Source organism: Thermobia domestica, chromosome 1 (assembly GCF_964235325.1).
Source record: "Thermobia domestica chromosome 1, izTheDome1.hap1.1, whole genome shotgun sequence".
Taxonomy (NCBI): Eukaryota; Metazoa; Arthropoda; class Insecta; order Zygentoma; family Lepismatidae; genus Thermobia; species Thermobia domestica.
Genome location: NC_137454.1, coordinates 83,041,118 through 83,059,726, shown reverse-complemented (window position 1 = coordinate 83,059,726; position 18,609 = coordinate 83,041,118). Strand labels below are relative to the sequence as shown.

General features: G+C 35.8%; 1 protein-coding gene across 1 annotated transcript in view; it reads left to right on the top strand.

The window, feature by feature from the left end:
- Wnt10 (Wnt oncogene analog 10) overlaps positions 1-18,609 on the top strand; it is a 164,127-nt gene that overhangs the window by 36,101 nt on the left and 109,417 nt on the right. The window contains exon 2 of the mRNA XM_081760235.1: positions 18,281-18,561. Within this exon, the coding sequence (XP_081616361.1) occupies positions 18,281-18,561 (281 nt within the window). The remainder of the gene's footprint in view (positions 1-18,280; positions 18,562-18,609) is intronic.

Below are 18,609 nucleotides of genomic sequence, written 5' to 3'. Positions count from 1 at the left end.
CTCCGTGTTATTATAACGCAGATGTGTGTGATTTCACCAGCCAGGTTAACTGTATCAATAGACAGAAGCTAAGTAAGTACGGGAGGTGTATGATGCAAAGTGGGTGGTCTACCTTTAGGCGTAAACTATACGTGAAAGCTTCCCTAATCACTAAAATTACTTTGTAACTTTTTTTTTTTTTACTTCAACCACACATTATTATTATTACTATTATTATTTTTTGCTTAATTTTGTCCCTTACAAGGTATTACTTACTAGATTTGCCTTAAGAAGTGGTTTTCTTTTCTTTCAAACTTTAAAAGTGTTTAAAAAAAAAGGTAAAATACAATAGAGCAGCTCGAAACACTCGCAGTTTATTATTTAGAAGAAACTAAGAAAACATACGTTGGATATCTGAGATATACAGGATGGAGAACTTGATAAAAATCCATTTGAAATAATTATTTATCAACTACGAAACTGTGAAATCACTAGAAGCTGTATTATAACATTAAGTCAGATTATCTAAATTAAATGTACCAAGGGATCTCCGTCATTATATCTTTTATGCACAGAAGAACATATTAAATCACTAACTTTGTTAGATAGTAAGTTTCCAAATTCAGTGGTAATACAATCTTTGAAACTTGTGTAAAATACACACGTCCATCCATTAACAACCTTCTATTCATTGTAAACTTACTTAAAAAGTGGCTTTTCGTCTTTGGTGTGAGCAATCCTGGGTTCGGTTCCTGCTGGAAACATTCGGTCGGAAAGAAAGATACGTGAATGAAATGAGATTAACCACAGATTCGTAACATGACTACACAGAAATAATTACAATTTCAAAATTATACAACAGCAGTAACCTTCATAAATCAGTATTGTGTGAAACATCCACGTGCTGCAATCAGTGTTTGTATGTGTCATGATGTTGAATCAAATACACTTTTCTATGAAATTGCATGTTATACTGCTTGTGTGTGAGTCAAAAAAACATGGAAAGTTTGTGCAATAAGACTATGATGGATACGGTGCTGACCAACCTTACCGCACACACATGTTCGATGGATGGCATAACAAACGACCGTGCAGGCCAGGAAAGCAGCAGACCCGTCGTTCCTGGAAGCACACTCTGGGATACAGGTGGCCGCACATTATCCTGTTTAAAATATTCTTTAATGTATATGTGGCTGAGCATTATCTTCCTGAAATATGGCATTCGAAGTTGTCTGAAGAAAGGGTATGACCACAGCGTCTAGTACATCTCTAATGTAATAGTTACTGGTGAGGTTGCCCTCAATGTATAGCAGCCAAGATTGCGTACGAGTATTTTGCCCAATATGATGTTCGGTCACTGTGACACTTCGAGAATGCATGCTGCAGATTGAGCCAACCATGATAATATCCAACTCGTATGTAGCCATCACTATAGGACATGTTGAAGCGGAACTCGTCCAAAAACAAGACGTTCTGCTACTTAATATGTCAGCGATGTGTTGACATGCCCATTGTAACTTGAGATTTTTTAGATCTGTTACAATGAAGGCCAATGCAAAGGCATACGTCCTGCCCATCCCGCGTCCGCTTTTGGTGCAACAAAATGTTTAAGCATAAAGCTATACTACACCGGTCATAATGTCTTTAAGAAAAATTCTATGACAACTCCGTTGTGCAGGAAAGCATAGCACAAGTTCAATTTTGGATATTCACATGCGTGTTCCACTGATGTATTAGGTTTTCCCAAGCCCCAAATCCTGAACCTATCTGCATGTTCAAATGTAAGCACATGACCTTGTCAGATAATATACAGCGTGATTAACAGGTTTCGTAGCATAGTAAGTGCAAGTATTTCATGTTATTGATGATCGCTTGGTCTGATTATAGTATATGCAAAATTTGAAAATTCTAAGTAGTGATATTTAGCCGTACGGTATGTTTCGTTTCGAGAAGGTGCCATGAAGATGATGGCCTATTGGAAGAGCTCTGCCTCTCTTATGAACATTTTGTCTCTTCTCGTTTCTTTGGGAGCCCTAATTATGTAAAGTATTTGGTATTTGTATGATAGCAATGCTTACTAGTCTGATTGACATTATGAACTGGGCTTGAAACTTCGATAACGTAATCGCTTTCTTTCAGGATATTTGTAGTATTTAGATGTTTCTAGTGGTAGATGTCAATAAAGAAGTGTGAAAATATTAAATTTTAAATACAATTTTACGTCCTTAATTTTGTTTTCTCTCAGAATCATAATTTCGTCTACCTAAAAGACGACCTACGGCGAGCACCTATAGTAAATCATATATTTTCAATAATGCAGTTTAATTAAGATTAATAATACTCACTGTATTAATACAGTGAATGGGATAGCAGGTTTACATCTTCTTAACTGTATTAATTTTGATAATGCTTAATTTCATTACTCTCAAAATTTAATTATCAAAATTGATATTATGACCCTAGACAGTGGTGTACTCCGAAGTTAAACTTGGAGACAGAAAGAGTAATTGCTATTTACTGGAAATATAGTTATGTAGTTAACGTAGTTCTTGACAATTAAAATTTTATATTTAAAATTTGCTTATAAATTTTTGAAAGCTTGGTCTTTTTAATAATTCCCTTTGATTCCCGCCTGGCCACTTAATTTATGATTTTAAGTATTTGTTATTTTTTATATGCATAAATATTGGGTCATGCGATTGAGGTCCTACTTAAGCGTGTCATTTTCAAAGGTTAGAGAAATGAAGAGTACTATATCTGCTTAGTTAATACAGCCTCCAGCTGCAGCCACAAACTTTGAGGCAACAACTAAAGGATTTCCTATAAAGAACGCTACTTCTCAAATGCCCGCCATTTCTGTTCTCGTATGTTGGCAGCACTGAATGTTACACGATTTTCATCTGTTGTCTTTGTGGTTAGTAAGCACGGAGCACCGAATAGCGCATGATCGTCATGCTGTTCTGTCATGAAGAGCTCCATTTCTAACCGTACAGGAGTACGGTGCCGTGGGGGCGTGCGGGGCGACGGACCCGGGCGCCGAAGTAAGAGGGCGCAAAATTCGGGAGAGAAAAAAGGAAAAAGAGAGGAAAAATTACTTGGAATATATAGGGGTAGAACAAAAAATTTAAAACGTTTGCAAAAGTGTGAAAATCATACCTAGTATGGTGTGGGGCCTCCTTTTGCGTCCAAAACAGCTTGGATCCGACGTGGAATGGACGTATACAGCTCCTGAATCGCGGTGTGTAGAATTTTGTACCAATGTTCCTCCAAAATATGCTTCAGTTCCGTAAGGGATGCTGGTGGAGGGTAATGGGACCGAATACGCCTTTCGAACTCAGACCACAATGGCTCAATGATGTTCAGATGTGGTGATTGTAGGACCCAGGGGAGGTGTGATAGCTTCTGGTCATGCTCCTCAAACCATAATTTCACCGTTTTTGTAGCGTGACAGGGTGCCAAATCACCTTGGTAGATGCCACCACCATCAAGAAACAATATTTGGGCCATGGGTAGAACCTGGTCCCCCAAAATGCCTCATACGCCTTGGCATTCATCATCCATGCAGGGCTATGATGGGATCTACAGAAAACCACGATATCACTGCCCATACTATAACAGAACCACGCCCATGCTTTACAGTTGGGAGCAGAGTCTGTATCATAGGCCTGCGACGGTGTTCTCAATACGCAAAGACGACCGGTTGTTGGAAACAAGATGAAGGTCGATTCATCGGACCACATTACGTGTTTCCACTGCTCATGAGTCCACGCGTTGTGGTCCTTGCCCCACTGGATACTTCTCTTCGCATTTACTACCAACCAGACGGGTACCAACGATCATGCCTCTTTGGAAGTCTGTTAGGTCGCCCATTTTACCGCACCACTTTCACACCACGATACTCACAGGTGAACTGGTTACTGCTGACGGAAGAGGAAGGTCCACATAACACATTGAAAAAAAAAACGATCGGCAACCGCAACACGTGTAGTACAGTGGTGGGCCAAACTTACGTGTCCTGTATGAAGTGTTTTTAGATTTTTTTTTGTCTATCCCTGTATGTATGGGGGCGCCATTGTATACTCTCGCTCCGGGTATATACAAAAAACAGATGACTATCATACGCTATTCGGCACTCCATGAGTACAAACCACAAAGATAACAGATGAAAATCGTGTAACGTTCAGTACTGCCAACTTACTAGAACAGAAATGGCGGGCATTTCAAAAGTTACGTTCTTTACATTACACCAAGGCAATAGAAATCTGTAATCTGCGATGCTAAGATATTTCCAACCGTACGTTGTTCCGTAATGTATCACCTCCATTTTAGACCACCAATCCAGCAACTACACCCTCTGCAGACGGAACAGTGATCTTAGAAACTGGTCATTGGTCATGATCTAATTACTGTCCTGGCCATTTACCATTCTAGTAGTAGGTCTATTTTTATCATAAGTAACAATCCGAAGCATGTAATCTTCTTGGTTATTCCGTTTCCTCAAAGAACTTTATAACTTCAGACACTGATTCTTGTTCACCCATGCCAATTTATGGTAGTCATTTGCGTAAACAATAGATTATCTAATTCGCCTGTAATAGCATCAACACTAGTCCAAGGGGCTGCTCTCACTGTTTCTGAAAACCTCATCAGAACGTGTTCAATCTTTTGTCACAAACACAAAATTTCATAAATCAACGCCTATGGTGCGTACAACTTTTGGGTGAATTGTACTGCTCATGTTTCTCACGGCTAGATATGAAGAAAGACTGTTTGAACACGCAAAGGAAATTTCTTGTAATTACGAATTCCCTATAAATATTTTCTCACTACCTTGTTCAACAATACATTTCTTCCTGACTGGCTTGGAACCCCACTATGTTTTCTAACAGGTACATATTTAAGGACGTCGTACTATCCATTGGTTGCTTCGCATAGGATGATTTTCCACTGGACGTAAAATTGGACATTTCAATCTTCTTAACCCATTACAAGAATGAAAAGATAAATTACCAAACAAATTACAACAGCATTTTAAAAAATAATAATAAATTATTCTCATGCCAAGAATCAAACGCCTGTGTGAAAACGAAGTGTACTAGCAAGAAAACCACATGAGATTTTAAGAAAAGTAGTCAAATTCCGAACTAAAAATCCGTAAATTGTCTTTTTCTTGCCTTGTTCAAACACATGGAGCGGATTCTCAAGTCCCTCGCGTTTAATATTATTTTTTAATCTTCTCTTATTTGTTTGCTTCGCTTTTATTGACGTTATTTTTTGTTGACTTGCTGAAATAATGCTGGCATAGTTTTTCAAAAAAGTTTAATTTTAAACAGACAAATGCTAACACCTTCAATAAACTATTTTTTAAAAAAAAAAAGAAAAAGGGTTTTGTATGATAATTTATGATAGGAAAAAAATTAAATATATACAGTATATTCAAAAAATCAGTCTGACCAACATTTCGCTGTATTCATGCACATATATGTATTGTAACTATTTTTTTACTATTATTTTTTGGTAACCAGCTTTTATGTTTTCTGCTTTTAAATAAACAAATAGTTTGTGTCAATATCAGAAATAATAGAAAGAATAGGCTGGCCTTCAGCTGGTAAGTAAAACTTATAGTTATGCAAATCTTTTCCTTAAATTAGGAACTCACGAAATGTTAAGAGCGAGTTTCTTTTTCCATTTTTACCCCTCGCTCTCATCCAAAAATCACAAAAAGGAAAAAAAATAAACAATAAGAAAATCAAAAGAAAAACAAACTAACTTGAAGAGATTTAAATATTTTTGTTCATGTTGTAGACTTAGTTAAATGAGTTATCAAGTCTTTCGTATATTTTGTTGACAGCTTAGCAATGGGTAAAAAGAAATGAATATTTGCCTTCAAATATATGACAATATGCGAGATACGTATGTAAACAACTCAACGGACAGCCAAAACTTATGCATACATATTATCATAAAGGACATGCTCATATTTGTCGTGCTTACATTATGATTGACAAACGACACCGTAAATCCATTTTATCGGTTAGTTTAAGAGGACATTTTCTACCTGTTCCCTTACTATCTCATACTTCTATATTTTTTTCTGCTTCCAACGTACTTATTTCCTTCTGTGACGTTTCTTGTTAAGAGATTTACACACACTCAACAGTTAAGTTTACTCTGGGAGACTAAACTACATAAAAAAAAGTATGTATGTTGTAATATGTGTACGTGTATATGGCATTATAATTCAGGAAGTTTGCTCGTCAAATCAATGTTCGAATGGAAAATCCAAAATTAAATTAAATTAAATGATTCATTGTACCGTATTCAATAAATACTTTCTTTCATAAACGTGTTTTCTTTATGTAACTAACTCTATGGCTTATGGAACCCGGAGGTTCAATACCGCGTTCACAAAAGCTCTCCACTGACTTCTGTCTTTAGCCAACTGGATCCAGTTTCTACTTTGTACCCCTATTTCTGCGAGATTCATCTTAATATCGTCTTCCCATCTGCACCTAGGTCTTCCTAATGGTTGTATTCTGATTGGAATTCCAGTCAAAACTTTGAAAGCTTTCCTACTTTCTTCCATTCTGGCTACATGACCCGCCCACCTAAGCCTCCTAGACTTGATGACCCTAACAATGTTTGGTAAACCGTATAAATTATGTAGTTCCTCGTTATGAAGTTTCCGTCATTCCCCATTCCCGTTCCTCTTGGGTCCGAATATTTGTCTCAGGATCTTGTTCTCAAATATTTTCAGTCTACGTTTTTCCCTCAGAGTAAGCGACCATGTTTAGCAACCATATAGAACAACAAGCATGATAATCATTGTATACCTTTTAAGCTTCGAATTCATTGACAAAATTCGCGACGAAAAAAAGATTTTGAACTTAATAATAACACGAATTCCCTGCTTTAAGTCGACATTTAATTTCTTCGTGAATATGGTTTTCTTTTGTTAATATTGATATTTCAAAGTATCTACTTTATAAAAAGTGATATTTATATGTTGGTTGTAATCTAGCCCCATTTTTTTCGCATAAAAGGCTCTCTGAAAAGAATGATGTAACCATATTTCTGATATGATTCATATTTTCAGAGTAAAATTTTTGTTGCGAGGTAACGCTATGTTTAGTTAGATAGAGCTTAACAATTCATTTAAGCCCTTTCTACTGATTCAGTGGCTAGCACATGTCCCCTTGGTGCACGTGGTCCTGGGTCCGATTCCCAGTGGAAAACCGCTCTTTGGTGTTGAAGAGAAATCCTATGCTTCAACCATCAAATAATTATTTTCAGTATCTATCAATGACAGTTATTCTCAACCGATGTGCAGCGCCAGGAGATTCAATGTATATGTCGCGAAACTTCGAGATAATGTGATAATGAAAGTAGGGCCTAAAAATATTTATTTTCCAAAGATGTTAAATAATGGACACTAGTTATTAATGACAATTAGCCCCAGTGTTGCTAATACGTACGGTAGTATGTCGTGACCTACGTTCAACAAAAGAGTCTGTGCCATAACCAAAATAGGTCGAGAACCACTGATCTAGAACATATGAAAAAATGAACTTCATCGGAAGTATGAATCCGACACTGATATTGGTCATTTTGATTTTATATATATACTATATCCCCTTCCCTCCCATAATTTTTGCGGGGCTGAATTTGGATTTAAATAGAATCAGAAGTGTCACTGTTCATCTCAGAAACCTCAAAAACTATATATTCAACACTAATATCGGTCATTTTCGGTTATTTGTAAATGTCTTTCCCATCCTTTAAGTTGCATCGTCAAAGTGATATGACAAAAATCATCTCATGTTTGAACTTCATATAGGTTGAAAATTTGATCGAGATCGCTTCGGTGGTTCAAGAGTTATTAAGTTTTATTTATTTTCATATATCTCCCTTCCTACCTCCTCCCATAAGTTCTATCCTCAAAGTGAATAGATAAATACCATCCCAGGCTCGAACCTCATCTATGTTGAAAATTTGATCGAGATCGGTCGTGTGGTTCAATAGTGAAGTCACATAGACAGTCACTTTCATTTTTATATTTTACATATATCTCCACCTCCACCTCCACCTCCCCTCCGTTGTACCGTCAAAGTTAAATGATAAAAATTATCCCAAGCTCGAACGTCATCTATGTTGAATATTTTATTAAGATCGGTCCTGTGGTTAAAGCATGATGAAGTCACAAGGATGGTCACTTTTATTTTTATTCTCTTTACATATATATCTTCCCCTCCCCCTCCCCTAGGTTGCACCGTAAAACTGAAATAACGAAAACATCCCAGGCCCGAACCTTATCTATGTTGAAAGCTTGATCAAGATAGGTCTTGTGGCTCAAGAGGTATTAAGTTTCATTTATTTGTGTAGATTTCTCCCCTCTCTTCCCCCTTCCCTAAGTTCTACCGTTAAAATGATATGATAAAGGGGGCGCGGTGGCTCAGTGGTAGAGCATTCACCTTCGGTGCTTGGGGTCCCTGGTTCGATCCCAGCTCGCGCCGTGTGGACTTTGTGGTGGACGAACACCGTGCTCGTGGGTTTTCTCGGGGTTCTCCCACTTTCTTCATTCCACCATTTTCCTAATCTCTCATTATCACCGTCTCCTTTACCCTAACCGGCATAACCGCGGGACGTAAAACTTTAAGATTTCATTTCATTTCATGATATGATAAAAACCACCTCAGGTCGAAACCTCATCTATGTTGAAATTTTTTAAAGATAGTTCGGGTGGTTTAAGCGTAATGAAATCACAAAGACATTTTTATTTTTACTTTTTTTTTACATATATCCCCCCTTCCCCTCTCCTTCTTTGCAATGCAAAAGTGAAATGAAGAAAACATCGCAGGCCCGAACCATATCTATGTTAAAAGTTTGGTCGAGATTGGAAGGGTGGTTTACTGTAAGAGTTATTAAGTTTTATTTATTTTTATAGATTTCTCCCCTCCCCTCCCTCTCCCCGAAGTTCTACAGTTAAAGTGATATGATAAAAACCACCTCAAATCAGAACCTCATCCATGTTGAAAGTTTGATTAAGATCAGTCGGGTGGTTTAAACGTGATGAAGTCACAAAGACAGTCACTTTTTTACTTTTTTGGCATATATCTCCCCCTTCCCTTCGTTGCACTTTAAAAGTCAAATGAAAAAAAAAACATCCCAGGCCCAAACCTTATCTTTGTTGAAAGTTTGATCGAGATCGGTCGGGTTCAAGAGTTATTAAGTTTTATTCATTTTCATATATTTCCCCTCCTTCCCTCCTCCTCCCCCAAGATCTGCTGTCAAAATGAAATGATAAAAAACTTTCCAGGTTTGAACTTCATATATGTTGAAAATTTGATTGAGATCGATCGGGTGGTTCAAAAGTAATTAATTCAGGAACATAGTCACTTTTATTTTTATATTTATTGATTTTCTGTATATCTCCCCCTCCACCCCCTTCCCTACGTTGCTCCGTCAAAGTGAAATGATAAAAATCATCCCAGTCCCGAATCTCATCTACATTGAAAATTTGATCAAGATCGGTCGGGTGGTTCAAGAGTTATTAAGTTTTATTTATTTTTATCTTTCCCCTCCTCCCCTAAGTTGTACCGTCAAAGTAAATAGCTAAAAACACTCCCAGGCCAGAACCGCATCTACGTTGAAAATTTGATCAAGATCGGTCGGGCGGTTCAAGAGATATGTATATAAAACTTTAATTAAGCTGTATATTCTATTTCTATTTGTTATCGGTTACCTTCCCATGGTGATTGATTGAGTATCAACGATGATGATCTTTTCATAGTGATATACTATTAATGATTACGATGAACAGCATAGAATTATACCTAGGTAGTAGGTCCCAAAACTGTTATGAACTCTAAATTTGATAATTTCTTTAATTTAACAACTAATTCGAAAATTTGTAACAAAGATAGCAAACTAGCAATGAATTTTCTGTTCCCCCTTTAAAAAAAAAGTCATTCATTCATTTCAGCAAGTCTTTTCTATAAGTGTACACTGCACTTATACTTAACGTTTAATATAAAATTAACTTTATAACAGATTAACATTTAATATATAATTAACTTTTAACAGCTCAACAATTAACCTAAAATTAACATTTATCAGGTTAAACTTTTTAACATAAAGTTAACATTTAACAGGTTAACAATTAATCTAAAATTAACATTTAACAATTAAATATTTAATATGAAAGTAAATTTAACAGGTTAGCATTTAAACAAAAACTAACATTTAACTCTTTAACCTAAATATACATTTAACAGGTTTATATGTTTAATCTAAAAATTACATTTAACAATTTAAATCTTTAATCTAGACATTACACTTAACAGGTTAAACATTTAATCTAAAATTTACATTTAACAGGTTAAACGTTTAATCTAAAATTTACATTTAACAGGTTAAACGTCTAATCTAAAATTTACATTTAACAGGTTAAACGTTTAATCTAAAATTTACATTTAACAGGTTAAACGTTTAATCTAAAATGTACATGTAATAGGTTAAATGTTTAATCTAAAATTTACATTTAACAGATTAAATGTTTAATCTACAATATAGTTTAATAGGTTAAATGTTTAATATAAAATTTACATGTAACATATTAAATAAATAGTCTCATGTTTATATTTAACATTTTAAATGTTTAATCTAAAATTTACATTTAACAGATTAAATACTTAATCTAAAATTTACATTTAATAAGTTAAATCTTTAATCTAAAATTTACATTTACCAGATTAAACGGTTAATCTAAAATTTACATTTAACAGGTAAAATGTTTCATCTAAAATTTACATTTAACAAGTTAATGTTTAATCTAAATCTAACGTTTCACAGGTTAACGTTTAATCTAAAACTAACGTTTAGCAGATTAACGTTTAATCTAAAAGTAAGTTAGGTGCATGTATTTTCCCCTATTTTTGTACTAAATAATAGCAAATACTGAACTTCTTTGAGAAAATTTGAGTCAATACGAACGCCAGCTTTGATGGCCAATAATATGGGGAGCGAAAGTCTTTACAGGAAAATATTTCACAAAGTTATTAAACAAGTCAAGGTCTACCTGAATGCCAAGTTCAGTCAAGATTGAACGAGTTCTTATATATATATATATATAGTTCTTGTGATTGATTTTTAATTGAATTTTATTACCAACAGCTCCTTTATATATTTACTCAGTCCGTGTATCCGTCCGTCCGGGAAAAACAAAAAGTCTGAATGGCTACTTGATGGATTATCATCAACTTTGACCAGGATGTAGGTGGTCAGAAGTTAGGATTTGAGTTCGTGGATGAAGGTGATCCACCCATTACAAATGGTAGAAATCGACCCTTTCTGGTTTGAGCATTGATTACTATAGAATAAAAATGGTAATTGATAGAGGAAAGCGGTTTACGACAATCAATTAATAAGCAGCCCGAGAACATATTTCATCTCCGCTCTAATCTCTCTACAAAAACGAAGGTGCTAGAAATCTACTACCACTTCCGGTTCCTTATAAACTGAGAAAATATTATGCTATACAAAACCAAACTTATTCATGAGGTGTACACTTGATACTGCTACTTCTTTTAAATAGAGTACGATAAAATAGCAAATCTGTAGCACTTAACTCTTCTGAAGAAGATATTGTAGTTTGTTGAAAATTAATGTTCTGAAAGAAAATAACAAAAACTGTACTGTCATAGATGTCATCCAAAGCACGAAAATAAATGTGAAGAGGAAACGGAATATAAAAACAATATACAAATAACAAAGCACACACATATATATATACGAAGAGAGAAAGAAAGATAAAAGAGAGAAGGAGAAAAAAGAATGGACAAAAGATGGAAACTTTGCTGTCAGTTCGGAAGAACAGAAGAATCTAAAGAAAGAAAATATTCCAGTGACCAGATCTGGAAGTTGACCTTTACTGCTGTTCCCACGATGTCCACATCACTATCTTAAACACCATACAACACACACACACACACACTCACATACACATACATGTAAAGTAACGAAAGGAAGGAAGAAGAAAGGTGTATGTATGTTCTGTGATGACAAGAAGACAATGGTTGGAATTTGGTGTTAAGGCATACCATCATCCATCCACTGGAGTCTTCAATATTTTCTCTATGGCTTCAGATACCGGTTGAAAGGCCTTCTTCCTTGTTGCTGGAATAAGATGCACTTAAGTTAGCCCTATCAACAGGTGTAAAGGTATGCAAACGTTATACACACAGTCTCTGGGATAAAGGTTGAATCATTCGACTCTGCCAGCCCATTAGTGTTCGATAATTCCTTTTTTAAACAATACGTTAACATCCTTCCTTCCAAACAAGTTTATGTCAGCTAATACCTAATATCAATCTGTGAAAAATTAAGTAATAATAAAATCAAGTTCTTTCCAGCTCATGAATGACTCTGGCCAACCAGCAGTGCCGGATTTAGGCTTGATGGGGCCCTAAGCTATTGAAAGAGGCCCATTATACGTCAAGCTTTAGGGGCCCTTTACACGTCAAGCTTTCTTTTTCAGCGACAAAATGTCGCCGTTTTTTAGATTTGAATATATGACATATGCTAATTTATGGACCTAATAAATATCTAGATGGAAACAAGGGCCCATTATAAGCAGGGCTGGACAAGAGGGGCCTCATTACAAGTGGGGCTGAGAAATAGAGCCCTATTACTTTTCTTCATAAAAACCTAGTACATAACAATACAAAACACCATTGTTGAATATGCGTTTTACCTTATTTGCTTTTTCTTCTTATTTGAAAATTACATTTACAATCAGTTTTTCTTTAAATTTTTTGGGCCCCAAGTGAGTGGGGCCCTAATCTATAGCTTGTTTAGCTTATCCTCTTCAGTCCCAAGCTGTTAGTTGGAATCGCAGAGATAGGAATTTTATATATTATGAAATTGGGGTGCTATGAAACACATAAATGACAGTTTTGTTGAGGTACGGTTGACGGGATGGGGTGGGGGGGCCTGTTCAGCCGGCTGAACATTTGTAACAAGGCAGTATATTTCTGTCCATAATCGGATACTTATGTTTGGAAGAACAGTGAGATTCACCTTCTTAAATTTTGAGTACATTTATTCCTATATTTATCGTACATTCAGTTATGTATGTTGAAAACTAATATAGCATGTGTACAATATTTATAATGTGTTTATATTGATAATTTGTGAACTTGTGTTCTTTCCAATTCCTTTCCCTTTCTGCATTCCATTATCCGGTTCACTTTCCATAGAAATCATAGAAGCAGTTTCTGTTTTCCTGAATGCAGAAGAATATTGCACTAGATACATTTGGAATTTGTTGATTTTGAACACCCTGGTTTATTGTTTATGTGTCTGTTCGCTCTTCTCTGGTGAAAGTAGAAACAGTTCTTTACCTGGATATTCGACTAGCTACTGGCGCGCTTAGTACTAGTCCTGTTGCCAGCCTTTATGTTGAAGCCAATGAACGTTCATTAATATGTCGTCGTAGAAGGCTTCTCCTTAATTATTCTGCACACGTGTTCTGTATTTCTAATCGCCTCTGTAGATCTTTTTTGTGATGGCCCGGCTTACGACCTCTATGCTGTACGTCGTCGCTGTACACATCCATGGTGTATCCATGTGTGTGAGAGTCTCCTTTCTGACGAATTTGTGTGGCCCTCTCTTTCGTTGCTTAAATTTTTTGTTGTCCCGCCAAGGCTACTTCGATCACCACGGTTTGAATTACGCTTGTCTTCACACCCCAAAAAGCATACTAATTCCCAGGTGTACCAGCAACAGTTTGCCGCACTCTTAGAACAGTACCCTAATTTTAATGTGTTCTATACGGACGGTTTAAAGAGGAAAATTCTGTTGGCTGTGGCTTTGTCATTGATGAGAGCAACTCAGAATATAGCTTACATCGCCTCTGTTTCGTATATACTGCTGAATTTACTGCTGTACAACTTATCATAAGTCTTGTCTTTTGCTACCTAACTGCCTTCTTGGCGTTCTTTACCACTTTCTTGTAATCCATTAGATTTTGTTGATGGCTAGATTTCGGTCATTTTTTGTATCGTTCCTTTCCCTCCTTTACAGGTGATTGAAATTCTTTATTCTATCATCACAGTTTCTTATTAATGAGCCCCCTTCCTTTTGCTTCTTCCACAGCTCTTGTTTGTTTCTGTTTCCCTGAATTCTACTGACATTCTGATCCACTCCTGTTTCACGTGGATTTCTTCTTCCTTCATTTGTAGCACTTACGACGTGGTAATTTTCTTTCGAATCTTTCAGCATTTGTTTCATCTAGTTTCAACCACTTCGTTCGAACAGGAACATTTTGTCTTTGTCTTCTTCCTGCTTCTTCCTTGATGATGATATTAGCTAGTATGAGGGGATGTTGCTCTGTTATACTCTCTCCTGGTATAACTTTGCTGTTCTTTGATTCACATAGGTTTTGTCTCCTTCATAACATAAAGTTAATCTGAGACCTTAAGGTGGAACTCTTAAATGTAATAAGGTGTTCTTTCCTCTGTAGAAGGCATTCAGGATAGCATTCAGGTGGATCGTATGCTTCTACACTTGTAGTATGTTCTTACCTTCCTTATTTCTATTTTCCAAACCATATCTTCCATACATTCTTTCATATTCTGACCTGCTTCTCATATTACAAACAATTCTGCAAAGTACTGCCTAACTCCATCTAAAATTTTTGCTTTGTATCTTCATCACATACAACTTGGAGGCATAGGAGCTGACTACATACAAGGTGTCTCTCTTGCCACGAGTTTGATTAGCATAATTCTGTCGATTACTCTGTTCACATCCACCTCCTTCATATTCTTATCCAAGATAATTGCAATGCCGTTCTTTCTGTTGTGGTGCTCCGTGTATATAACCATGTATCCCTTTCTTATTTCTTTTGATCTTGAACTCTTCTATTTAGTCTTCTGAATGCATCCTTTGCTTACTCTTCTTGCTAACGTCTCCGATAACTCGTAGCTTCTACCTGTCAAGATCCCAACATTCCACGTTCCTACTCTGATCTTCTGCTTTTGCACTCGTTTCTTTAGCCCCTTTCATATATTGTAGAGATAACTCTTTCGAACTTCTCATGGCCTTAAGGCGATCGGTTTGTGCGTTGCTTCCATGGTACAACCTAGCTCTTTTTTTCACTCACATTCCTTTCTCGATCCATATTTAATTTCTTATTAATTGATTTTACAACTGACTGCCCACCTCACGTCAACCCCCAGCCCAAAGAACTAAGATTTTCTGTCTGGGTTTTCTTTCCTAATTGGAAAAGCACTACTACTACTACTAACATTTACCCAACTACTGTTCAAATTTAAAAAAAATCCTACTAAAAGTTACAGAACTGCTATTACAATAGTTTCTAAACACCCGATGACTAAAGTAGCAACACAGGTAGCAACAACAATTTTAGCGTGACTGTTTATTACTATGAATTAGCGTAACTATTTATACTATGAATTAGCGTGACTGTGTATTACTATGAATTAGCGTGACTGTTGATTATCATGAATTAGCGTGACTGTTTATTATTATGTATTAGAGTGACTGTTTATTATTACCGTGAATTAGCGTGACAGTTTATTACTGTGAATTAGCGTGACTATTTATTACTATGAATTAGCGTGATGCACAGACTGAGAATATGTCGTTTATTGTTAGGTTAATTATGGAACGAGTGTTCACTTTCCATTAATTATTCATTACCTGACTAAATTGTTCGTATAACTATTCGAATTATTATATTTGATTATTCGAATAATTTTCGAAGATATATTGTTTGATTATTCGAAACTGAAATTATTTGATTTTAGGACCAATTCAGTTATGTATTGAAGCTTTCCTGGCGACGAATTGTGAACAGATCTTCTCGGGCTAGCAGCCAGGTAAATACTGTTATATCTTGCGACGTTTCGAGGGCTGACATCGTCCTCATCTTCAGGCGAATATTATATTCATCATATTCGCCTGAAGATGAGGACGATGTCAGCCTTCGAAATGTCGCAAGATATAACAGTATTTACCTGGCTGCTAGCCCGAGAAGACCTGTTCACAATTCAGTTATATTGTTATTTCCAGTGGTGACTTTATTATACGTGATATGCCAAAAATCATACTTATTTTCGCTGAAAGCATACTGTATTATTACTATCTTGCATATACAGTAGGGTAGAGCGAAAAAATCAAATTTTCAAGTATCGAATTCTAATAGGGCTCAAAAGTTGCGTATTCCCCTGCTGATCAATGGAAAAATAAAGAAAAAATCACACAAAAAATTGGACCTTGATCTTCAGATCGCCCAAACGGCCTAAAGTTTTTAAAAAATGACAAAAAAAAGATTTACCTTTACGCGAAAAAATCAGATTTTCGAGTATCGAATTCTAATAGAGCTCAAAAGCTGTGTATTCGTATGATAATCAATGAAAAAACAACAGAAACATCATGCTTTGGATCTTCAGTTCGTGCAAACCACCTAAAGTTTGAAAAAATATATAAAAACATCAATTTACCTTTACGCAAGAAATACAGAGATTACTGTTTTACATTTCTATAGCGTCTAAGTACTATATTTTAGTTGTGTAAGGTCATGTGTGTTAGATAATTCGTTAATGTGAATGATTTTATACATTTTATTTTCATAATGATCTTGCAGTTCTTCGCCTATTTCTCAGCGCTTTCTTCTTCATGAAATGGTCCAGAACTCACCACTAGGAGGTGGTTACAATTGAAGTTCCATCCAGACTCTACCCAACCATCTTACGAATTAGGGTGAGCTAAATTATGTTGATTTAGTCAAGGACGTTGCCTTAAATTCAGATTTTTAAAAATCAAATTTTGGCATTGTGAGTCTTGAGAGCAAAGTTACTCTTTGTCCGCACACTTTTCCTGCAGACTCTGTGACAAATTTGACACATCTTTCAACTTCCTGAGTATGGCATGGAAAATTTAAGAAATCAAACTCATGACCAGATTTGTCATACATAATTGATAAGATATCATAAGATGTCATAATTGATAAGTTTCTGTTGTCAAGCTTTCGAGCACTGAAGGTGGAGACAGCTTACATTTTCTCCAATCTATCAGCTATCCCAGGAAGTTGAAAGATGTGTCAAACTTGTCACAGAGTCTGCAGGAAAAGTGTGCGGACAGAAAAGCACAGGTGGCTACATTAGAGCAACTTTGCTTCAAGACAAACAATGCCAAAATTTGATTTAAAAAAGAAATCTGATTTTAAGGCTAAATTCTTGACTAAATCAACATAATTTAGCACAATCTAATTGGTAGGATGGTTGGGTAGGGTGTGGGTGGAACTCGAATTGCAGTCACCTCTTCGTGGTGAGTTCTGGGCCATTTCACGAAGAAGAAAGCTGAAAAATGGGCGAGTAGCTGAAAAATCATTATGAAAATAAAATTGACACACAATCATAGTCAACGTCTTGCGAATAAAATCAGAAAAATAAACACACTGCTGAACAAGACTGCACTTATTTAATATAAAAACACATTTACACGTGACGTTTCGATCTTCTATCCAAGATCCTCATCAGACGTACTCAGTGTACATCTGATGAGGATCTTGGATAGAAGATCGAAACGTCACGTGTAAATGTGTTTTTATATTAAATAAGTGCAGTCTTGTTCAGCAGTGTGTTTATTTTTCTGAAAATAAAATGTATAAAATCACTCACATTAACGAATTATTAACAAACATAACTTCACACAACTAAAATATAGTACTTAGACGCTACAGAAATGTAAAAAAGTAATCTCTGTATTTCTTGCGTAAAGGTAAATTTAGGTGTTTTTTATATTTTTTTCAAACTTTAGGTCATTTGTGCGAACTGAAGATCCAAAGTATGATTTTTTTCGTTATTTTACCATTGATTAGCATGTGAATACGCAACTTTTAAGCCCTATTAGAATTCGACACTCGAAAATTTGATTTTTTCGGTCCACCCCATTATACAGTATACGTTAACATTGAAATTTTATTATACGTAAGAAGCCAAGGATCGTATTGACTTTTCCTCAAAGTGTACCGAATTAATCTTTGCACTTCAATAATATTACAGCATACCTTAAAAATATTAAAATGTAAGGTTCTTCAACTTTTAAACTGGTTATCCATAATTGTAATAAACAGTATTGGACTCGCTATTACATATATTTTACTATTGATTCAATAACTGTAACAAACAGTTGTTTACAATATGTATGGAAGTTCTTACCAGTTTAATGTACAGCAACACCAACGATTTTCTCATTGGAATTATTCTTCTTTCAGTGTCCACGGGTTAAAGACGAGGACTCAGCTTGCTCGTCTCAACAAGAACTTCCCAGTCGATGTTCCTTCGTACTTCTCAACATTCTGTAAGAATTTCCCAGGCCTGACCAAAGAACAGTACGAAATCTGTAGTCGGTTTCCAGACGTTACCTCAGTCGCCATACAGGGACTTCAGATGGCCATTCACGAATGCCAGTTTCAGTTTCAGTGGCATCGATGGAATTGCTCTTCGCTGGAGACGAAAAACAAGAACCCTCATAGCAGCGTTCTCCTGAAAAAGGGTAAGTTCAAAAATATTTTTATGTAAGTACTTTCTTTCGGAGCAGATA